At 43.4% G+C, this 25,000-nt stretch overlaps 1 protein-coding gene across 1 annotated transcript in view; it reads right to left on the bottom strand.

Annotated features, from left to right (window-relative positions):
* Positions 1-25,000, bottom strand: part of LOC135517153 (catenin delta-2-like) — a 586,832-nt gene that overhangs the window by 89,198 nt on the left and 472,634 nt on the right. Inside the window, exon 16 of the mRNA XM_064941201.1 lies at positions 22,646-22,835. Within this exon, the coding sequence (XP_064797273.1) occupies positions 22,646-22,835 (190 nt within the window). The remainder of the gene's footprint in view (positions 1-22,645; positions 22,836-25,000) is intronic.

Genomic DNA, 25,000 nt, shown 5'->3' with positions numbered 1-25,000 from the left:
TATAGAACAGACCTAACTCACTCCATTAAATTAATCAAAACAGGAACATTCTACATTTGGCTAGAAATTCAAAAGGAAATTATCCTAACAGAGAAAAATGTCCTCCTGTGTGCTACCTATATCCCCCCACTAGAATCCCCATATTTTAATGAAGACAGCTTCTCCATCCTGGAGGGGGAAATCAATCATTTCCAGGCCCAGGGACATGTACTAGTCTGTGGTGACCTAAATGCCAGAACCGGACAAGAACCTGACACCCTCAGCACACAGGGGGACAAACACCTGCCTGGAGGTGACAGCATTCCCTCCACCGTGTGCCCCCCTAGGCACAACTATGACAACATAACGAACAAAAACGGGTCACAACTCCTGCAGCTCTGTCGCACGCTGGGTATGTACATAGTCAATGGTAGGCTTCGAGGGGACTCCTATGGTAGGTACACCTATAGCTCATCTCTTGGCAGTAGTACTGTAGACTACTTTATCACTGACCTCAACCCAGAGTCTCTCAGAGCGTTCACAGTCAGCCCACTGACACCCCTATCAGACCACAGCAAAATCACAGTCTACCTAAACAGAGCAATACTCAATCATGAGGCATCAAAGCCAAAGGAACTGAGTAACATTAAGAAATGCTATAGATGGAAGGAATGCAGTTTGGAAACCTACCAAAAAACAATTAGGCAACAACAAATTCAATCCCTTTTAGGCAATTTCCTGGATAAAACGTTCCACTGTAATAGTGAAGGTGTAAACTTGGCAGTAGAAAATCTTAACAGTATATTTGACCTCTCAGCTTCCCTATCAAATCTAAAAACTCAAATAGAAAACCGAAGAAAATTAACAACAATGACAAATGGTTTGATGAAGAATGCAAAATTCTAAGAAAGAAATTGAGAAACCTGTCCAACCAAAAACATAGAGACCCGGAAAACCTGAGTCTACGCCTTCACTATGGTGAATCACTAAAACAATACAGAAATACACTACGGAAAAAGAAGGAACAGCATGTCAGAAATCAGCTCAATGTAATTGAAGAATCCATAGACTCTAACCACTTCTGGGAAAATTGGAAAACACTAAACAAACAACAACACGAAGAATTATCTATCCAAAATGGAGATATATGGGTAAACCACTTCTCCAATCTTTTTGGCTCTATAACAAAGAATAAAGAGCAAAAACATATACATGATCAAATACAGATCTTAGAATCAACTATTAAAGACTACCAGAACCCACTGGATTCTCCAATAACATTGAATGAGTTACAGGACAAAATAAAAACCCTCAAACCCAAAAAGGCCTGTGGTGTTGATGGTATCCTCAATGAAATGATCAAATATACAGACAACAAATTCCAATTGGCTATACTAAAACTCTTTAACATCATCCTTAGCTCTGGCATCTTCCCCAATATTTGGAACCAAGGACTGATCACCCCAATCCACAAAAATGGAGACAAATTTGACCCCAATAACTACCGTGGAATATGCGTCAACAGTAACCTTGGGAAAATCCTCTGCATTATCATTAACAGCAGACTCGTACACTTCCTCAATGAAAACAATGTACTGAGCAAATGTCAAATTGGCTTTTTACCAAATTACCGTACAACAGACCATGTATTCACCCTGCACACCCTAATTGACAACCAAACAAACCAAAACAAAGGCAAAGTCTTCTCATGCTTTGTTGATTTCAAAAAAGCCTTCGACTCAATTTGGCATGAGGGTCTGCTATACAAACTGATGGAAAGTGGTGTTGGGGGTAAAACATACGACATCATAAAATCCATGTACACAAACAACAAGTGTGCGGTTAAAATTGGCAAAAAACACACACATTTCTTCACACAGGGTCGTGGGGTTAGACAGGGATGCAGCTTAAGCCCCACCCTCTTCAACATATATATCAACGAACTGGCGCGGGCACTAGAAAAGTCTGCAGCACCCGGCCTCACCCTACTAGAATCTGAAGTCAAATGTCTGCTGTTTGCTGATGATCTGGTGCTTCTGTCACCAACCAAGGAGGGCCTACAGCAGCACCTAGATCTTATGCACAGATTCTGTCAGACCTGGGCCCTGACAGTAAATCTCAGTAAGACCAAAATAATGGTGTTCCAAAAAAGGTCCAGTCACCAGGACCACAAATACAAATTCCATCTAGACACTGTTGCCCTAGAGCACACAAAAAACTATACATACCTTGGCCTAAACATCAGCTCCACAGGTAACTTCCACAAAGCTGTGAACGATCTGAGAGACAAGGCAAGAAGGGCATTCTATGCCATCAAAAGGAACATAAATTTCAACATACCAATTAGGATTTGGCTAAAACTACTTGAATCAGTCATAGAGCCCATTGCCCTTTATGGTTGTGAGGTCTGGGGTCCGCTCACCAACCAAGACTTCACAAAATGGGACAAACACCAAATTGAGACTCTGCACGCAGAATTCTGCAAAAATATCCTCAGTGTACAACGTAGAACACCAAATAATGCATGCAGAGCAGAATTAGGCCGATACCCACTAATTATCAAAATCCAGAAAAGAGCAGTTAAATTCTATAACCACCTAAAAGGAAGCGATTCCCAAACCTTCCACAACAAAGCCATCACCTACAGAGAGATGAACCTGGAGAAGAGTCCCTAAGCAAGCTGGTCCTGGGGCTCTGTTCACAAACACACCCTACAGAGCCCCATGACAGCAGCACAATTAGACCCAACCAAATCATGAGAAAACAAAAAGATAATTACTTGACACATTGGAAAGAATTAACAAAAAAACAGAGCAAACTAGAATGCTATTTGGCCCTACACAGAGAGTACACAGCGGCAGAATACCTGACCACTGTGACTGACCCAAAATTAAGGAAAGCTTTGACTATGTACAGACTCAGCGAGCATAGCCTTGCTATTGAGAAAGGCCGCCGTAGGCAGACATGGCTCTCAAGGGAAGACAGGCTATGTGCTCACTGCCCACAAAATGAGGTGGAAACTGAGCTGCACTTCCTAACCTCCTGCCCAATGTATGACCATATTAGAGAGACATATTTCCCTCAGATTACACAGATCCACAAAGAATTCGAAAACAAATCCAATTTTGAAAAACTCCCATATCTACTGGGTGAAATTCCACAGTGTGCCATCAGAGCAGCAAGATTTGTGACCTGTTGCCACGAGAAAAGGGCAACCAGTGAAGAACACGCACCATTGTAAATACAACACATATCTATGCTTATTTATTTTATCTTGTGTCCTTTACCATTTGCACATTGTAAAAACACTGTATATATATATAATATGACATTTGTAATGTCTTTATTGTTTTGAAACTTCTGTATGTGTGATGTCTACTGTTAATTTTTATTGTTTATTTCACTTTATATATTATATACCTTACTTGCTTTGGCAATGTTAACATATGTTTCCCATGCCAATAAAGCCCCTTGAATTGAATTGAATTGAGAGAGAGAGAGTGGGAGAGAGCACGAGAGAGAGAGAGAGAGAGAGCACGAGAGAGAGAGCGAGAGAGAGAGAGAGCGCGAGAGGAAGAAAGAGAGAGAGAGAGAGAGAGAGAGAGAGAGAGAGAGAGAGAGAGAGAGAGAGAGAGAGCGAGAGAGAGAGCTTCCTCACCACGAATGAATTATTCACAGAAATGACTACATTTATTCAAAATGTTAACTTATTAAACCCAGAGGAAAAACAAAAAATACTCAATGGCGAAGGAGCAACGTCTCCTCTTGTTGCCAAATATGTATTTGCCTGTCATAGGCCGAGGGACACTGAATAACAACTTCTGCATAGTAAACAGCAGTAACCTAGTTATTATTAGTAGTATTGTTATTACTGTTATTATTATTATTCCAGATAGTGGTACGGGTAGTAGGGGTTTAAATTGAATGATGGTGGTGGTAGTAGTAGTAGTGGTGATGAAGATGGTAGTTGTAGTTGAATATAATGGTGAGGGTGACAATTAGTTATATTGGATTTGGAAAGTATTCAGACCCCTTGATTATTTTCACATTTTGTTACGTTACACCCTTATTCTAAAATGTATAAAAAATATATTTAAAAAATCTCAATCTGCACACAATACCCCATAATGACAAAGCAAAAACAGGGTTTTAGAAATGTTTGCAATTTACAAAAAAAAACAAAAAAACAAATGTTCACATTCAGATCGTTTACTCAGAACTTTGTTGAACTTTTGGCAAACTCCAAGCCTTTTACTGAGGAGTGGTTCCCATCTACCATTAGGGCATAGGGGTGTAGATTGATGAGGAAACATTTTTATTAAATCAATTTTAGAATAAGGGTGTAGATTGATGAGGAAACATTTTTATTAAATCAATTTTAGAATTAGGGTGTAGCGTAACAAAAAAAGGGAAGGTGTCTGAATAATATAATTTCCGAATGAATATATGTCAGTTATAGGAGGGAGGGAGGGAGGGAGGAGAGAGAGAGGGAGGGAGAAAGAGAGAGAGAGAGAGAGAGAGAGACAGAGAGAGAGAGCGAGAGGGGGGTGAGAGAGAGAGAGTGAGGGTGAGAGAGAGAGAGAGAGAGAGAGAGAGAGAGAGAGAGAGAGAGTGTGACAGAGAGGGAGAGAGTGAGAGAGGGTGAGAGAGAGAGAGAGAGGGTGTGAGAGAGAGAGGGTAAGAGAGAGAGAGAGAGCGAGAGGGGAAGAGACAGAGAGGGGGAGAGAGAGAGAAAAGGGAGAGAGAGAGAAAGGGTGAGAGAGAGAGAAAAGGGAGAGAGAGAGAAAGGGTGAGAGAGAGAGAGAGAGAGACAGCGAGGGGGAGAGAGAGAAAAGGGAAAAAGAGAGAGCGGGTGAGAGAGAGAGAGGGAGAGAAATAGAGAAAATGGAGAGAGATAGGGTGAGAGAGAGAGGGTTGGAGAGAGAGGGTGAGAGAGAGAGAGAGAGAGAGAGAGAGACAGCGAGGGGGAGAGATAGAAAAGGGAGAAAGAGAGAGCGGGTGAGAGAGAGAGAGGGAGAGAAATAGAGAAAATGGAGAGAGATAGGGTGAGAGAGAGAGGGTTGGAGAGAGAGGTTGAGAGAGAGAGGGTGAGATAGAGAGAAAGGGGGTGAGAGAGAGAGAGAAAAGGGGGGGGAGAGAGAGAGGGTGAGAGAGAGAAAAGGGAATGAGAGAGAGAAAAGAGATAGAGAGGGTGAGAGAGAGAGGGAGAGAGTGAAAGAGAGGGTGAGAGAGAGAGGGTAAGAGAGAGAGAGAGCGGGGGAGAGACAGAGAGGGGGAGAGAGAGAGAGGAGAGAGGGTGAGAGAGAGAGAGAGAATGGGGAGAGAGAGAGAGGGTGAGAGAGAGAAAAGGGAGAGAGAGAGGGTGAGATAGAGAGAAAGGGGGTGAGAGAGAGAAAAGGGGGGGAGAGAGAGAGGGTGAGAGAGAGAAAAGGGAACGAGAGAGAGAAAAGAGATAGAGAGGGTGAGAGAGAGAGGGAGAGAGTGGGTGAGAGAGTGAAAGAGAGGGTGAGAGAGAGAGGGTAAGAGAGAGAGAGAGCGGGGGAGAGACAGAGAGGGGGAGAGAGAGAGAGAGGGTGAGAGAGAGAGAGAAAGAGAGAGAGAGAGAAAGAGAGAGAGAATGGGGAGAGAGAGAGAGGGTGAGAGAGAGAAAAGGGAGAGAGAGGGGTGAGAGAGAGAAAAGGGAGAGAGAGAGAGAGAAAAGGGAGAGAGAAAGCGTGTGAGAGAGAGAGAGAGAGGGAGAGGAATGGAGAAAATGAAGAGAGATAGGGTGAGAGAGAGAGGGTGAGATAGAGAGAAAGGGGGCGAGAGAGAGAAAAGGGAGAGAGAGAGAGAGAGAGAGAGGGTGAGAGAGAGAAAAGGGAGCGAGAGAGAGTTGTTAAGCTTGTTAAGCTCCACCCTCTTCAACATATATATCAACGAATTGGCGCGGGCACTAGAAAAGTCTGCAGCACCCGGCCTCCCCCTGCTAGAATCCGAAGTCAAATGTCTGCTGTTTGCTGATGATCTGGTGCTTCTGTCACCAACCACGGAGGGCCTACAGCAGCACCTAGATCTTATGCACAGATTCTGTCAGACCTGGGCCCTGACAGTAAATCTCAGTAAGACCAAAATAATGGTGTTCCAAAAAAGGTCCAGTCACCAGGACCACAAATACAAATTCCATCTAGACACTGCTGCCCTAGAGCACCCAAAAAACTATACATACCTTGGCCTAAACATCAGCGCCACAGGTAACTTCCACAAAGCTGTGAACGATCTGAGAGACAAGGCAAGAAGGGCATTCTATGCCATCAAAAGGAACATAAATGTCAACATACCAATTAGGATTTGGCTAAAAAATACTTGAATCAGTCATAGAGCCCATTGCCCTTTATGGTTGTGAGGTCTGGGGTCCGCTCACCAACCAAGACTTCACAAAATGGGACAAACACCAAATTGAGACTCTGCACGCGGAATTCTGCAAAAATATCCTCCGTGTACAACGTAGAACACCAAATAATACATGCAGAGCAGAATTAGGCCGATACCCACTAATTATCAAAATCCAGAAAAGAGCCGTTAAATTCTATAACCACCTAAAAGGAAGCTATTCCCAAACCTTCCATAACAAAGCCATCACCTTCAGAGAGATGAACCTGGAGAAGAGTCCCCTAAGCAAGCTGGTCCTAGGGCTCTGTTCACAAACACAAACACACCCTACAGAGCCCCAGGACAACAGCACAATTAGACCCAACCAAATCATGAGAAAACAAAAAGATAATTACTTGACACATTGGAAAGAATTAACAAAAAAACCAGAGCAAACTAGAATGCTATTTGGCCCAACACAGAGAGTACACAGCAGCGGAATACCTGACCACTGTGACTGACCCAAAATTAAGGAAAGCTTTGACTATGTTCAGACTCAGTGAGCATAGCCTTGCAATTGAGAAAGGCCGTCGTAGGCAGACATGGCTCTCAAGACAAGACAGGCTATGTGCTCACTGCCCACAAAATGAGGTGGAAACTGAGCTGCACTTCCTAACCTCCTGCCCAATGTATGAGCATATTAGAGAGACATATTTCCCTCAGATTACACAGATCCACAAATTAATTCCAAAACAAATCCAATTTTTATAAACTCCCATATCTACTGGGTGAAATTCCACAGTGTGCCATCAGAGCAGCAAGATTTGTAACCTGTTGCCACGAGAAAAGGGCAACCAGTGAAGAACAAACACCATTGTAAATAGAACCCATATTTATGCTTATTTATTTTATCTTGTGTCCTTTAACCATTTGTACATTGTAAAAACACTGTATATATATAATATGACATTTGTAATGTCTTTATTGTTTTGAAACATCTGTATGTGTAATGTTTACTGTTCATTTTTATTGTTTTTCACTTTATATATTCACTTTATATATTATCTACCTCACTTGCTTTGGCAATGTTAACACATGTTTCCCATGCCAATAAAGCCCTTGAATTGAATTGAATTGAGAGAGAGAGAGTGTCACGCCTTGGTCATTGTATTTTGTGTTTTCGTTATATATTTGTTCAGGCCAGGGTGTGTCATGGGTTTATTGTGTTGTCGTATTGGGTTTTTTGTAGGCATTTGTGATTGTGGTTGATTAGGGGTGTGTTTAGTTTAGGTTTGGCTGCCTGAGGCGGTTCTCAATCAGAGTCAGGTGATTCTTGTTGTCTCTGATGGGGAACCGTATTTAGGTAGCCTGGGTTTCACTGTGTATTTCGTGGGTGATTGTTCCTGTCTCTGTGTAGTGTTCACCAGATAGGCTGTATTAGGTTTCACGTTCCGTTTTGTTATTTTGTATTTGTCTCAGTATTTTCATGTAATCGTTATTTGTTTCATTAAAAAGCATGAGTAACCAACACGCTGCATTTCGGTCCGACTCTCTTTCGACAAACGAAGAACGCCATTACAGAGAGAGAGAGAGAGAGAGGGGGGGTGAGGGGGGGAGAGATGGGGAGTGAGCGAGAAGGTGAGAGAGAGAGAGAAAAGGGGGAGAGAGAGGCTGGGAGAGAGAGAGAGAGAGAGAGAGAGAGAGAGAGAGAGAGAGAGAGAGAGAGAGAGAGAGAGGGAGGGGAGAGAGAGAGAGGGTAAGAGAGAGAGGGTGAGAGAGAGAGAAAAGGGAGAGAGAGAGACAAGGGCGAGATAGAGAGATGGTGAGAGAGAGGGTGAGAGAGAGAGAAAAGGGAGAGAGAGAGAAAAGGGAGAGAGAGAGAAAAGGGAGAGAGAGAGAGAAAAGGAGAGAGAGAGAGCGGGTGAGAGAAAGAGAGAGAGGGAGAGAAATAGAGAAAATGGAGAGAGAGGGTGAGAGAGAGAAAAGGGAGCGAGAGAGAGAAAAGAGATAGAGAGGGTGAGAGAGAGAGGGAGAGAGAGAAAAGGGAGAGATAAAGAGAAAGGGGGGAGAGAGAGAGAGGGTGAGAGAGAGAGAGAAAAGGGAGAAAGAGAGAGAAAATGGAGAGAGAGAAAAGGGGGAGATAGAGAGAGAAAAGGGAGAAAGAGAGAGAAAATGGAGAGAGAGAAAAGGGAGAGAGAGAGAGGGTGAGAGAGAGAGAGAGAGAGAGAGAGAGAGAGAGAGAGAGAGAGAGAGAGAGAGAGAGAAAAGGGAGAGAGAGAGGGTGAGAGAGAGAAAAGGGAGCGAGAGAGAGAAAAGAGATAGAGAGGGTGAGAGAGAGGGAGAGAGAGGGAGAGAGAGAAAAGGGAGAGATAAAGAGAAAGGGGAGAGAGAGAGAGAGAGAGGGTGAGAGAGAAAAGCGAGAGAGAGAGAAAGAAAAGGGAGAGAGAGAGGGTGAGAGAGAGAAAAAAGGGAGAGAGAGAGAAAAGGGAGAAAGAGAGAGAAAATGGAGAGAGAGAAAAGGGAGAGAGAGAGAGGGTGAGAGAGAGAGAGAGAAAATGGAGAGAGAGAGAGAGAGAAAAAGGGGATAGAGGGAGAGGGAGAGAGAGAGGGAGGGAGGGGAGAGAGAGAGAGAGAGAGAGAGAGAGAGAGAGAGAGAGAGAGAGAGAGAGAGAGAGAGAGAGAGAGAAAAGGGAGAGAGAGATAGGGGTGAGATGTAGATAGACAGTGAGACAGAAGGGGAAATAGTCTGACAGTAGAAATCTACTGCAGGAGAACACAGCCATGCTGAGATTACACACACTCTTAAACACTCTACTTCTTCAGGCAGGTAACAGGTAATTTCCATCAGTTAATGAGCCCGTTAGCCTTTAGTGCTTATGACGCTAATTTATTGTGTGTCACTCTCAATAAATCCAGTCTAATACATGAACATACTTTGCTCGCTAATTACTTATTGAACACCTTTAACACAGGATTCAAACATCCAAAGAATAAAATTAATAGATGTTATTTTAGTAGCTACTAGAAACCTGGAGTAACTACCAGAAACCTAGAGTAGCAACTAGAAACCTAGAGTAACAACTAGAAACCTAGAGTAGTAACTATTTGAAACCTAGAGTAACTACTAGGAACCTAGAGTAGAAACTAGAAACCTAGAGTAACTACTAGGAACCTAGAGTAGTAACTACTAGAAACCTAGAGTAACTACTAGAAACCTAGAGTAGTAACTACAAGAAACCTGGAGTAGTAACTACTAGAAACCTAGAGAGGTAACTACTACAAACCTAGAGTAACTACTACAAACCTAGAGTAACTACTAGAAACCTAGAGTAACTACTAGAAACCTAGAGTAGCAACTACTACAAACCTAGAGTAACTACTACAAACCTAGAGTAACTACTAGAAACCTAGAGTAACAACTAGAAACCTAGAGTAGTAACTACTAGAAATCTAGAGTAACTACTAGGAACCTAGAGTAGAAACTAGAAACCTAGGGTAACTACTAGGAACCTAGAGTAGTAACTACTAGAAACCTAGAGTAACTACTAGAAACCTAGAGTAGTAACTACAAGAAACCTAGAGTAGTAAGTACTAATAACCTAGAGTAGTAACTACTACAAACCTAGAGTAACTACTAGAAACCTAGAGTAGTAACTACTAGAAACCTAGAGTAGTAACTACTACAAACCTAGAGTAGTAACTACTAGAAACCTAGAGTAGTAACTACTACAAACCTAGAGTAGTAACTACTACAAACCTAGAGTAGTAACTACTTCCAACCTAGAGTAACTACTAGAAACCTAGAGTAGTAACTACAAGAAACCTAGAGTAACTGCAAGAAACATAGAGTAACTACTAGGAGCCTAGAGTAGTAACTACTACAAACCTAGAGTAACTACTTCAAACCTAGAGTAACTACTAGAAACCTAGAGTAACTACTAGAAACCTAGAGTAGCAACTAGAAACCTAGAGTAACTACTAGAAACCTGGAGTAACTACCAGAAACCTAGAGTAGCAACTAGAAACCTAGAGTAACTACTAGAAACCTAGAGTAGTAACTACTAGAAACCTAGAGTAGTAACTACTAGAAACCTAGAGTAGTAACTACTAGAAACCTAGAGTAGTAACTACTACAAACCTAGAGTAACTACTAGAAACCTAGAGTAACTACTGGAAACCTGGAGTAGCAACTAGAAACCTAGAGTAGTAACTACTACAAACCTAGAGTAACTACTACAAACCTAGAGTAACTACTGGAAACCTAGAGTAACTACTAGAAACCTAGAGTAACTACTAGAAACCTAGAGTAACTGCAAGAAACATAGAGTAACTACTAGGAGCCTAGAGTAGTAACTACTACAAACCTAGAGTAACTACTTCAAACCTAGAGTAACTACTAGAAACCTAGAGTAACTACTAGAAACCTAGAGTAGCAACTACTACAAACCTAGAGTAACTACTACAAACCTAGAGTAACTACTAGAAACCTAGAGTAACAACTAGAAACCTAGAGTAGTAACTACTAGAAATCTAGAGTAACTACTAGGAACCTAGAGTAGAAACTAGAAACCTAGGGTAACTACTAGAACCTAGAGTAGTAACTACTAGAAACCTAGAGTAACTACTAGAAACCTAGAGTAGTAACTACAAGAAACCTAGAGTAGTAAGTACTAATAACCTAGAGTAGTAACTACTACAAACCTAGAGTAACTACTAGAAACCTAGAGTAGTAACTACTAGAAACCTAGAGTAGTAACTACTACAAACCTAGAGTAGTAACTACTAGAAACCTAGAGTAGTAACTACTACAAACCTAGAGTAGTAACTACTACAAACCTAGAGTAGTAACTACTTCCAACCTAGAGTAACTACTAGAAACCTAGAGTAGCAACTAGAAACCTAGAGTAACTGCAAGAAACATAGAGTAACTACTAGGAGCCTAGAGTAGTAACTACTACAAACCTAGAGTAACTACTTCAAACCTAGAGTAACTACTGGAAACCTAGAGTAACTACTAGAAACCTAGAGTAGCAACTAGAAACCTAGAGTAACTACTAGAAACCTGGAGTAACTACCAGAAACCTAGAGTAGCAACTAGAAACCTAGAGTAACTACTAGAAACCTAGAGTAGTAACTACTAGAAACCTAGAGTAGTAACTACTAGAAACCTAGAGTAGTAACTACTAGAAACCTAGAGTAGTAACTACTACAAACCTAGAGTAACTACTAGAAACCTAGAGTAACTACTGGAAACCTGGAGTAGCAACTAGAAACCTAGAGTAGTAACTACTACAAACCTAGAGTAACTACTACAAACCTAGAGTAACTACTGGAAACCTAGAGTAACTACTAGAAACCTAGAGTAACTACTAGAAACCTAGAGTAACTGCAAGAAACATAGAGTAACTACTAGGAGCCTAGAGTAGTAACTACTACAAACCTAGAGTAACTACTTCAAACCTAGAGTAACTACTAGAAACCTAGAGTAACTACTGGAAACCTAGAGTAACTACTAGAAACCTAGAGTAGCAACTAGAAACCTAGAGTAACTGCAAGAAAAATAGAGTAACTACTACAAACCTAGAGTAGCAACTACTAGAAACCGAGAGTAACTACTACACACCTATAATAACTACTACAGACCTAGAGTAGCAACTACAAACCCAGAGTAACTACTAGTAACCTAGAGTAACTACTAGAAACCTACAGTAACTACTAAGAACCTAGAGTAACTACAGGAAACCTATAGTAACTACAGGAAACCTATAGTAACTACTACAAACCTATAGTAACTACAGGAACCCTATAGTAACTACTACAAACCTAGAGTAACTACAGGAAACCTATAGTAACTACTACAAACCTAGAGTAACTACAGGAAACCTATAGTAACTACTACAAACCTATAGTAACTACAGGAAACCTATAGTAACTACTACAAACCTATAGTAACTACAGGAAACCTATAGTAACTACAGGAAACCTATAGTAACTACTACAAACCTATAGTAACTACAGGAAACCTATAGTAACTACTACAAACCTAGAGTAACTACAGGAAACCTATAGTAACTACTACAAACCTAGAGTAACTACAGGAAACCTATAGTAACTACTACAAACCTATAGTAACTACTGGAAACCTAGAGTAACTACAGGAAACCTATAGTAACTACTACAAACCTAGAGTAACTACAGGAAACCTATAGTAACTACTACAAACCTAGAGTAACTACAGGAAACCTATAGTAACTACAGGAAACCTATAGTAACTACTACAAACCTATAGCAACTACAGGAAACCTATAGTAACTACTACAAACCTATAGTAACTACATGAAACCTATAGTAACTACTACAAACCTAGAGTAACTACAGGAAACCTATAGTAACTACTACAAACCTATAGTAACTACAGGAAACCTATAGTAACTACAGGAAACCTATAGTAACTACTACAAACCTATAGTAACTACAGGAAACCTATAGTAACTACTACAAACCTAGAGTAACTACAGGAAACCTATAGTAACTACTACAAACCCAGAGTAACTACTGGAAACCTATAGTAACTACAGGAAACCTATAGTAACTACAGGAAACCTATAGTAACTACTACAAACCTATAGTAACTACAGGAAACCTATAGTAACTACTACAAACCTATAGTAACTACAGGAAACCTATAGTAACTACTACAAACCTATAGTAACTACTGGAAACCTATAGTAACTACTACAAACCTAGAGTAACTGCTGGAAACGGAATGTTCTGTAAAGTGTAAAACATGATTACCAACAGATGGCTCTCTATTTATCTTCTGCTGTCCAAGAAACTAATTACCCAAGGATGACTGAGGATGTAACAGCTGTGTGTGTCCGTGTGTGTGTGTGTGTCCATGTGTGTGTGTGTATAAGACACCAGTTGCAGGGGGCAGCCAACAGATGTTTCAACAGGATTAGCACACACACACACACACACACACACACACACACACACACACACACACACACACACACACACACACACACACACACACACACACACACACACACACACACACACACACACACACACACACACACACGCACACACACACACACACACACACAAATACACACAGGTTATTCCAACAAGGCAACAGCAGGCACTTCATCCCTGTTTTGGTCATGAACCAAGAATCTGCATGAAGTAACAAGCCCCTGCATTGAGGAGAAGGAAACCCCTGTGTTTGGCCTGATAAGTCTGATATCATTATGTGTGCGTGTGCGTGTGTGTGTGTGTGTGTTTGAGATTGAGTGTCTGTGTGTATGTGCATGTTCATGTGTGTCTTTTTTTGTTGCCTCTGTGTATTTCATGCAAAATGCCAACAACATGACAGCAGTGTGCCAAAAACAACATCAATCTATCACCAAAATAGTTCTACCTCACAGAGTCGGCCAGCTGCCGCCAGCAACATTGATCTAATCATATCATAGCTATCAACACCTAGGGGAGAGAAAAGAAGGGGCAAGGAGAGAGGGGGATGAGGGGAGTGGATAGAGGGATAGGAAAAAGGAGGAGAGAGAGAGAGAGAGAGAGAGAGAGAGAGAGAGAGAGGGAGAGAGGGGAGAGAGAGAGGGGGAGAGAGAGGGAGAGAGAGATGTAGAGAGAGAGGGGGAGAGAGAGGGAGAGAGAGAGGGGGAGAGAGAGAGGGGGAGAGAGAGGGAGAGAGATGGAGAGAGAGAGGGAGAGAGAGAGAGAGAGATAGAGAGAAGGGGAGGTGGGTAGCTCTTGGGGGCCTATTAAAGTGCATATGGACTCATCACCCCCATTAGAAGTCTTGTCTAATATTTGCATTTAGAGGGTCTCTCTCTCTCTCCCTCTCACACACACGCACGCACGCACGCACGCACGCACACACACACACACACACACACACACACACACACACACACACACACACACACACACACACACACACACACACACACACACAGCACGCACACAGCACGCACACACACACTCCAACAATGTAGCAGGTGAAGGGGTCTGGAATTTAACTGCAGCCTACATGGACCCTAACAGAGGGACAATGTGTCCTTCTAACCCCCCAAAAAACAGACAGATCCCTCTCAACCAAGACCATGTTAGGAACCATTCTATTTCTTCACCTCCCTCTCTGACTCTCTCTCTGATTCCCCCCCCCCAGCCCCCCCTCTCTGACTCTCTCTCTCTCTGATACTCTCTCCCCCTCGCTCTCTCTCCCCCCAGCCCCCCCTCTCTGACTCTCTATCTCTCTCTCTGATTCTCTCTCCCCCTCGCACTCTCTACCCCTAGCCCTCCCTCTCCGATTCTCTCTCACCCCTCGCTCTCTCGCCCCCCAGCCCCCCCTCTCTGACTCTCTATCTCTCTCTCTGATTCTCTCTCCCCCCCTCGCTCTCTCTCCCCCAGCCCCCCTCTCTGACTCTCTCTCTCTGATTCTCTCTCCCCCTCGCTCTCTCTCCCCAGCCCCCCTCTCTGACTCTCTATCTCTCTCTCTGATTCTCTCTCCCCCAACCCTCCCTCTCGGACTCTCTCTCTGATTCTCTCTCCCCCAGCCCTCCCTCTCTGACTCTCTCTCTCTCTCTCTCTGATTCTCTCTCCCCCTCGCTCTCTCTCCCCCAGCCCTCCCTCTCTGACTCTCTCTCTCTCTCTCTGATTCTCTCTCCCCCCAGCCCTCCCTCTGACTCTCTCTCTGATTCTCTCTCCCCCCAGCCCTCCCTCTCTGACTCTCTCTCTCTCTGATTCTCTCTCCCCCCTCGCTCTCTCTCCCTCCAGCCCTCCCTCTCTGATTCTCGCTCTCTCTCCCCCCAGCCTTCCCTCTCTGACTCTCTCTCTCTCTCTCTCTCTCTGATTTTCTCTCCCCCTCTGTCTCTCTCCCCAGCCCCCCCCCCCTCTATTTTGCTCTGTCTCTTTATCTCTCTCAATTCAATTCCATTTCAATTTAAGGGCTTTATTGGCATGAGTGTGGCGAAGTCTGGTAGGAGACCTGCGCAAAACTCCCCGTGCTTACCGCGGAGAAAGAGGGACCGGGCAGGCACCGTGTTATGCCATGAGGCGCACAGTCTCCACACACCAGGCCTCCGGTGGCAACCCGCCTGTCCAGCACTGCCAGAGTCTTCCTCCTGCCCAGCGCTGCCAGAGTCTCCCGTCTGTCCTGAGCTGCCAGAGTCTCCCGTCTGTCCTGAGCTGCCAGAGTCTCCCGTCTGTCCTGAGCTGCCAGAGTCTCCCGTATCTCCGGAGCTGCCAGAGTCACCCGTCTGTCCGGAGCTGCCAGAGTCGCCCGTCTGTCCGGAGCTGCCAGAGTCGCCCGTCTGTCCGGAGCTGCCAGAGTCGCCCGTCTGTCCGGAGCTGCCAGAGTCGCCCGTCTGTCCGGAGCTGCCAGAGTCGCCCGTCTGTCCGGAGCTGCCAGAGTCGCCCGTCAGTCAGGAGCTGCCAGATCCGCCAGTCAGTCAGGAGCTGCCAGAGCTGCTCGTCAATCAGGAGCTGCCAGAGCCGCTCGTCAGTCAGGAGCTGCCAGAGCCGTCCATCAGCCAGGAGCTGTCGGAGCTGTCCGTCAGCCAGGAGCTGCCAGAGCCATCCGCCTGTCAGGTGCTGCCGGACTCTCCTGTCCATTCGGGACCCATTGCTAGGGTTCCCAGTCCGAGGTCGGCGAAAGAGGCAGTTGAGGAGGCGGACAAAGACTATGGTGGAGTGGGGTCCACGTCCCACGCCAGAGCCGCCACCGCGGACAGACACCCACCCAGACCCTCTCCTATAGGTTCAGGTTTTGCGGCCGGAGTCTGCACCTTTGGGGGGAGTACGGTAATGTCACGTTCTGACCTTAGTTCCTTTGATTTGTCTTTGTTTTAGTATGGTCAGGGCGTGAGTTGGGTGGGTTGTCTATGTTCCGTTTTCTATGTTGTGTTTGGCCTGGTATGGTTCTCAATCAGAGGCAGGTGTCGTTAGTTGTCTCTGATGGAGAATCATGCTTAGGTAGCCTTTTCCCACTTGTGTTTGGTGGGTGTTTATTTTCTGTGTCTGAAACACGGAACTGTTTCGGTTATTTATTTCACGTGTCCTTTATTGTTTTGTTTCAGTGTTCGCTTGTTTTAATAAAGAGCATGAACATGTACCACGTTGCGCATTGGTCCTCCGATCCTTACTACTCCTCCTCGTCAGAGACAGCCGTTACAGTAGGCCTTGAAATACATCCACAGGTACACCTCCAATTGACTCAAATGATGTCAATTAGCCTATCAGAAGCTTCTAATGCCATGACATTATTTTCTGGAATTTTCAAGCTGTTTAACTTCTTGGATATAGGGGGCGCTATTTTAACTTTTTGATGAAAAACGTTCCCGTTTTAACCTGTTGATGCTCTGGGGGCGCTATTTCATTTTTGGATGAAAAACGTTCCCGTTTTAAACAAGATATTTTGTCACAAAAAGATGCTCGACTATGCATATAATTGATAGCTTTCGAAAGAAAACACTCTGACGTGTCCAGAAATACAAATATCTTCTCTGTGCGTGCCCTTTAACGTGAGCTTCAGGCAAAACCAAGATGACTTGGCATCCAGGAAATGACAAGGATTTTTGAGGCTCTGTCTTTCATGATCTCCTTATATGGCTGTGAACGCAAGAGGAATGAGTCTGCCCTTTCTGTCGTTTCCCCAAGGTGTCTGCAGCATTGTGACGTATTTGTAGGCAGATCGTTGGAAGATTGACCATAAGAGACCACATTTACCACGTGTCCGCCCGGTGTCCTGCGCCGAAATTGGTGCGCAAAAGTCACCTGCCAGTATTTTTCCATGGGGCACAGAGAGAGAAGCAAGCTTCCACGAACTGCATGTCAATGAAGAGATATGTGAAAAAACACCTTGAGGATTGATTCCAAACAACGTTTGCCATGTTTCGGTCGATATTATGTAGTTAATCCGGAAAAAGTTTCACGTTGTAGGTGACTGCATTTTCGGTTCGTTTCGGTAGCCAGGCGCAATGTAGAAAACGGAACGATTTCTCCTACACACAGACGCTTTCAGGAAACACTGCGCATTTGGTATGTGGCTGGGAGTCTCCTCATTGAAAACATCAGAAGCTCTTCAAAGGTAAATGATTTTATTTATTTGGTTATCTGGCTTTTGTGAAAATGTTGCGTGCTATATGCTACACAAAATGCTATGCTAGCTTTGCATACTCTTACACAAATTAGTCAATTTCTATGGTTCAAAAGCATATTTTGAAAATCTGAGATGACAGTGTTGTTAAGAAAAGGCTAAGCTTGAGAGCAAACGCATTATTTTAATTTTATTTGCGATTTTCAGAAATCGTTAACGTTGCGTTATGCTAATGAGCCTGAGGCTTAGTCACAATCCCGGATCCGGGATGGGGAGTTTCAAGAGGTTAAACAAGATATTTTGTCACGAAAAGATGCTCGACTATGCATATAATTGACAGCTTTGGAAATAAAACACTGACGTTTCCAAAACTGCAAAGATATTGTCTGTGAGTGCCACAGAACTGATGTTACAGAAAAAAAACAGAAAAAAATTCAATCAGGAAGTGCCGCATTTTTTGAAACCGCCTCATGGCAATGACTCCTTATATGGCTGTGAAGGAGCTAGGAGTCATCTTACGTTTTCCACGTTTACCCCAAGGTGTCTGTAGCATTGTGACGTATTTGTAGGCATATCATTGGAAGATTGACCATAAGAGACTACATCTACCAGGTGGTCGCTTGGTGTCCTCCGTCGTAATTATTGCGTAATCTCCAGCTGCAGTATTTTTCCGTTTTCTTCTGATGAGAAGATGAGAACTGCCACCACTGATAGATTATCGAATATATATGTGAAAAAACACCTTGAGGATTGATTCTGAACAACGTTTGCCATGTTTCTGTCGATATTATGGAGCTAATTTGGAAAAAAGTTTGGCATTGTAAGTGACTGCATTTTCCGGTGTTTTTCTTAGCCAAACGTGATGAACAAAACGGAGCTATTTCTTCGACACAAATAATATTTTGGGAAAAAATGAACATAGTGGACATAGTGAATGACCTGCAGAGAGCTGGGACCAAAGTAACAAAGCCTACCATCAGTAACAAACTAAGCCGCCAGGGACTCAAAATCCTGCAGTGCCAGACGTGTCCCCCTGCTTAAGCCAGGACATGTCCAGACCCGTCGGAAGTTAGCTAGAGAGCATTTGGATGATCCAGAAGAAGATTGGGAGAACATCATATGGTCAGATTGTCAGGATTTGGCCAGGGTTGTTCCGGGTTTTGGTCAGTAGATGCCCCCATTGTGCTTTTTGTCCCTATGTTTTTCCCTTGATCCCCATTATAATTTGCACCTGTGTCTCGTTTCCCCTGATTGTATTTAAACCCTTTGTTTCCCTCAGTTCTGTGCTCTGTGTTTGTATGTTAGCACCCTGCCCTAGTGTTCTGTGTGCTCTTGTCGATTCCGGGTGACGTTCTTGTGGTATTCTGTTTTTTGTTTTTGTTTATTTTTGGTGAGTTTCTTTTGAGGTCTTTTTGTGTTTTTCCTACCACCTTTTGGATTTGCCATTTTTTGTATTTTAGGATTTTTTCTTTATTAAATACACCGTCTTAAGTACTGCTGTGTCTGCCTCATCTTCTGGGTTCTGCTGTCTATTCGTGGCTCAGTTGGTTAAGTGACTGTTTCTCACTCCGGAGACCCAGGTTCGTAACCGGGTCCTGACACAGATGAAACCAAAATATAACTTTTTGGTAAAAACTCAACTCGTCGTGTTTGGAGGACAAAGAATGCTGAGTTGCATCCAAAGAACACCATACCTACTGTGAAGCATGGGGGTGGAAACATCATGCTTTGGGGCAGTTTTTCTGCAAAGGGACCAGGACGACTGATCCGTGTAAAGGAAAGAATGAATGGGGCCATGTATCGTGAGATTTTGAGTGAAAACCTCCTACCATCAGCAAGGGCATTGAAGGTGAAATGTGGCTGGGTCTTTCAGCATGACAATGATCCCAAACACACCGCCCGGGCAACGAAGGATTGACTTCGTAAGAAGCATTTCAAGTTCCTGAAGTGGCCTAGCCACTCTCCAGATCTCAACCCCATAGAAAATCTTTGGAGGGAGTTGAAAGTCTGTGTTGCCCAGCAACAGCCCCAAAACATCACTGCTCTAGAGGAGATCTGCATGGAGGAATGGCCAAAAATACCAGCAACAGCGTGTGAAAACCTTGTGAAGAACCTCTGTCATTGCCAACAAAAGGTATATAACAAAGTATTGAGTTAAACTTTTGTTACAAACAGCCTGACAGAGATGTTTTGTCACAAAAAATCTCAAAAGGAGGGAGAGAGAGGCCGACCGTACTTTCACGCTCTCAGAGAGCTGTGTGAAGCACAGGGCTCACAGTCTGTCACTGGACCATTCAACAGGTATTGTGAGGGCATCCTACATACATTCTGAAACAGCTCAGCTCTCTGTTACACATTTTCCACCGCGGCAGCTACAGTGATTCCCCCTGAGGTGATAGCACAGAGAGCAGGAATAGCAATATCTATAACTACACTCCATCACACAGTGCATGTTCTATCACTTAAGGGTATGTGTCAGGGGCCATGTGTAAGAATCTAACATCACAGTATTTGATGTATTGCTCTGGATTCCATGGAAGCATTATTTAGTAGTATTTCCTCTGAATAATGAACATGAATACTTTAAGGATTATGACTACATGCAGCAATATATATATATATATATATATATATATATATATATATATATATATATATATATATATATATATATATATATATATAACAAATCCCTCTGTGGTGGTATATATATATATGTGTAAATATATGTGTGTAAATATATATATATATACCACCACAGAGGGATTTGTTGCACAATAATTATGGATAACACTTCACTTGACCCCCAGTGTCATCACACATTATGGCACGGTCATAACCATGTCATAATATGTCATAACAGCTGACATAACTTGTCATAAACTGTCATAACGTGGTCATACCACTGTCACGACCCATACATTTACACCTGTTTCTGAGCCACGAGTCTGTTGACAACACACAGAGCACAAAGCGTGAATTCTCTGGAGCTGAATATCAGCCTCACTTTCTTTCTTTCTATCTTACGCTCCTGCTCTGTGTGGTATCCATAGCAACAGTTAAACTTGGTGGTTGTGTTTGCGTGCGCTCGCGTGTGTCCTTTGTTGTGTGTGAGAAACTCCCGAGGTAGTTGCTCAGCATCACTGTACACATTAATTAGGTAAGACTTTACGTGACAACCAGCGTCATAACATGGTCACAATATGTCATAACAGCTAACATAACTTGTAAAAACCTCTCATAATATGATCTTAACACTGTCGTGACATATAGTTACACCTGTCGTGACATATATTTACACCCGTCGTGACATATATTTACACCTGTCGTGACATATATTCACACCTGTCGTGACATATATTTACACCCGCCGTGAAATATATTTACACCTGTCGTGACATATATTTACACCTGTCGTGACATATATTTACACCCGTCGTGACATAAATTTACACCCTTCGTGACATATATTTACACCTGTTGTGACATATATTTACACCTGTCGTGACATATATTTACACCCGTCGTGACATATATTTACACCTGTCGTGACATATATTTACACCCGTCGTGACATATATTTACACCCGTCGTGACATATATTTACACCCGTCGTGACATATATTTACACCCGTCGTGGCATATATTTACACCTGTTGTGACATATATTGCGTAATTTTTGGGCAGGTTATGACACCTACATAAGAGTGTCAAAACACACAAAACCTCCCACACGTGGGAAAACATTCCATTTAAGTGATAAGGTTTGAGAAGCCGGTGTTTGGAGGACATATTGGCACGGGTGTTGTTAGGCAAACCGTATACCAATATACCCTCCGAACACCGGCTTCTCAGGCATTATCACTTTTATACAACAAACAAGAGCGAGAGAGAGAGGGAGAAAGAGAGAGAGAGGGGGAGAAAGAGAGAGAGAGAGGGGAGGAGAAAGAGAGAGAGAGGGGGAGAAAGAGAGAGAGAGCGAAAGAGCGAGAGAGAAAGAGCGAAAGAGCGAGAGAGAGAGAGAGAGGGGGGGAAAGAGAGAGAGAGGGGGAGAAAGAGAGAGAGGGGAGGAGAAAGAGAGAGAGAGGGGTAGAAAGAGAGAGAGAGGGGAGGAGAAAGAGGAGAAAGGGGAGGAGAAAGAGAGAGCGAGAGCGAGAGAGGGAGAGAGCGAGAGAGCGAGAGAGAGAGAGAGAGAGAGAGAGAGAGCTGATATTCAGCTCCAGAGAATTATCGTCTTGTGCTCTGTGTGTTTCTCTGCTGACTCATGGCTCAGAAACATTATCACACACACACACACACATCCACACACACACACGCTGCAAAGTTTTCAAACTGTGTCAAAATGTCATTAAACATTATGGCATGAATCCTGCTCCCCTATCTCCTTCACTTTGCTGCAGTGTAATGTAGAAGCAGAGGTTAGGGAAATCAATGCATAATGAATCCATACCATTAACACAGAAATAATATGTCAATTTCCACCTTATGGTTTCTTAGGAGGTTAGCGAGAGATGGAGGGGAGACAGGGATGTCAGTGAAGCTGTGGGGGAAGGTTTAAACACACACACAGAGAGGAAGTTGTGGGGGAAGGTTTAAACATCAACACAGAGAGGAAGCTGTGTGTGCTGGTGTGTGTGTGTGTGTGTGTGTGTGTGTGTGTGTGTGTGTGTGTGTGTGTGTGTGTGTGTGTGTGTGTGTGTGTGTGTGTGTGTGTGTGTGTCTGTGTTTGTGTGTGTCTGTGTGCGCGCGTGCGTCTCTGTGTGTGTGTGTGTGTGTGTGTGTGTGTGTGTGTGTGTGTGTGTGTGTGTGTGTGTGTGTGTGTGTGTGTGTGTGTGTGTGTGCGTGTGTGTGTGCAGCCAGGTCGCTCAAGATCAAAAATCGGCATCCATCCAGGTAAGCAGTGCAAAAAAAACCTTCAAAACTGTTCACTAGGGGCAATAGTGAACGCTATTGCCATCAAGTAGGCTTGGGTTTTGACAGGGTGTCGAGGACGGGGATGGTGGATGGACGTAAGCCGCGAGCTCTGGCTCGGAGGGTCACGTGTTTGATCCCAGTGTTAGGCAGTCATTGTTTTAAACCTGTCACAAACCTTAACCCTTAACTAAGCAGAATTAATATCAACACTTAACCTTTGAAATGTGATTTTTATGAACGAACTTTGGATTCTTGTCGCTATGTGTGTGTTCCTTCTCCACTCACCTGAGACAGCCAGTGGCGTTGCGAAGCACCTGGGAAGTGTGTGTGTGTTGCTTGCGGTCGTCATGGAGATTGTGGGAGGAGTCCCAGGAGGAGGAGTTAGGGATGATGACACTATTGGTCAGAACAGCCAAGGCATCCTGGATGATTGGCATCTTCAGGGCATCACATGACGACAGGTTCCACAACACACCTGAGGACAGACAGGCACACACACACACAGACAGACAGACAGACAGACAGACAGACAGACAGACAGACAGACAGACAGACAGACAGTTGGGTTAGAATACAGACACAGTACATACAGTGTGTTAGAGGGGGAACAGTCATCAACAAGCTCAGAAACATCTGACATCTGTCTCCAAGCAACAGTGAACCATACGACACTGTCATTGTTATTCTGGTACTTTCCATTGAAACAACTCTGCTTTAAACTTCAAGTCTCTCCCCCCCACCCCCCTGGCTCCTCTACTCCTCCACTCCTCCTCTCTCATCTGTGACGGTATGTCGGTCTGGCAGTTTAGATTTGAGAGACACTAATTAAGATTGAAACCCAACACAAAAAACAGGAAAAAGAGGCCATTTTTATGGCCAATTTATTAAGAAAGCACGGGTCTGTGCACAAACAACGCTCAATTACACTAACACAATCAACAGCTTCTCGACTGATGTATACTTTGCATCACGACCAAGACTGAATTTAAAAAATGTTTACATGTTCAGGTATCTTGTAAATCCAGGGCCAAGTGGACAATAGAATAACAATGGATTTGGTGGTTAATAATGTATAGGCATGTATACTAGAATGTGAGACAGGGCAGAGGGCCACATGGAACAGCTATGATGTCATCTATTTGGCTGTTAGACAGGGCAGAGGGCCAAATGGATCAGCTGTGATGTCATCTATTACTGACTCATGTACTGCTGACTGCTATCACACTACTCTACACTAACACATGCTTCACTCTGTCTCTCTGTTTTCTCTCTCTCTCTCTCTCTCTGTTTCTCTCTTTCTGTTACTCTCTGTTTCTCTCTCCCTCTGTTTCTCCCTCTGTTTCTCTCTCTCTCTGTTTCTCTCTCTCTTTGTTTCTCTCTCTCTGTTTCTCCCTCTCTCTCTGTTTCTCTCTATCTCTCTCTCTCTGTGTTTCTCCCTCTCTCCCTGTTTCTCCCTCTCTCCCTGTTTCTCCCTCTCTCCCTGTTTCTCTCTCTCTGTTTCTCTGTTACTTTCTCTCTCTGTTACTCTCTCTCTCTGTTTCTCTCTATCTCTCTGTTTCTCTCTCTCTCTATCTCTCTGTTTCTCTCTCTCTCTGTTTCTCTCTCTCTCTCTGTTTCTCTCTCACTCTATGTTACTCTCTCACTCTCTCTGTTTCTCTCTTTCTGTTTCCCTCTCTCGCTCTGTTTCTCTCCCACTCAATTAAATTAGATTAAATTCAATAGTCTTTATTGACATGGCAAGTTAAATGACTTACATTATCAAAGTATAGCTAACACAAAATGTTTGGACCAGCAACAATAATAATAGTAGTAGTGGAAATGGGATTATCATTAACAGCAACTACAACAACAATATTAATGAGAACAATAATACATTAAAGCCATAGTAGTAGACCAACGTGACTGAGAAGACACATGACATGGTATGAAAGACAAAACAAAAGTAAATGGGAAATCTTATTGACATTACATTGCACTTTTCACTGGCTGTCCCTCAGGTTGTGGCAGAAGGACACATTTTGGACGCCAAAACTGCACATTTGGGATTTTCACCCAATAAATATTTGATTTGATATTTTATAGTTTCAAATTCTTTGTATTGAATTATAATTTTGGGAAAGAAATATTCTCTTAGGTCTGAGTATTTGTCACAGTGTAATAGGAAATGCAGCTCTGTCTCTACCTCTCCCCTGGAGCAGAGTGAGCACAGCCTGTCCTCTCTGGGCAGCCAGGTTTGTCTGTGACGACCGGTCTTTATAACCAGACTGTGCTCACTGAGTCTGTACCTAGTCAGTCTTTTCCTCAGTTCTCTATCAGTCACAGTGGTCAGATAGTCTGCCACCATGTGCTGTCTGTTTAGCGACAAATAGCATTGAAGTTCACTTAGATTTGTTGTTGTGTCTTTCCAATAGTTGATATATTTTCATTTTTGCTTTGTGATGATTTGGTTGGGCCAGATTTTCTGAGTGCTGTCCTGAGGCTCTGTGGGGTTGGTTTGGTTTAGTTGACTGAGCCTCAGAACCAGCTGGCTGAGGGGACTCATCTCTTGTTTAATATATTGACATTGTAAAGGAGTGTGATGGAATGTTTTGGGGTCACTTGTTTTTAGATGGTTGTAAAATTTTATGGGTATTTTTTCTA

Source organism: Oncorhynchus masou, chromosome 28, assembly GCF_036934945.1.
Source record: "Oncorhynchus masou masou isolate Uvic2021 chromosome 28, UVic_Omas_1.1, whole genome shotgun sequence".
NCBI classification, from domain to species: domain Eukaryota; kingdom Metazoa; phylum Chordata; class Actinopteri; order Salmoniformes; family Salmonidae; genus Oncorhynchus; species Oncorhynchus masou.
This window is presented reverse-complemented; position numbering and strand designations above follow the sequence as displayed.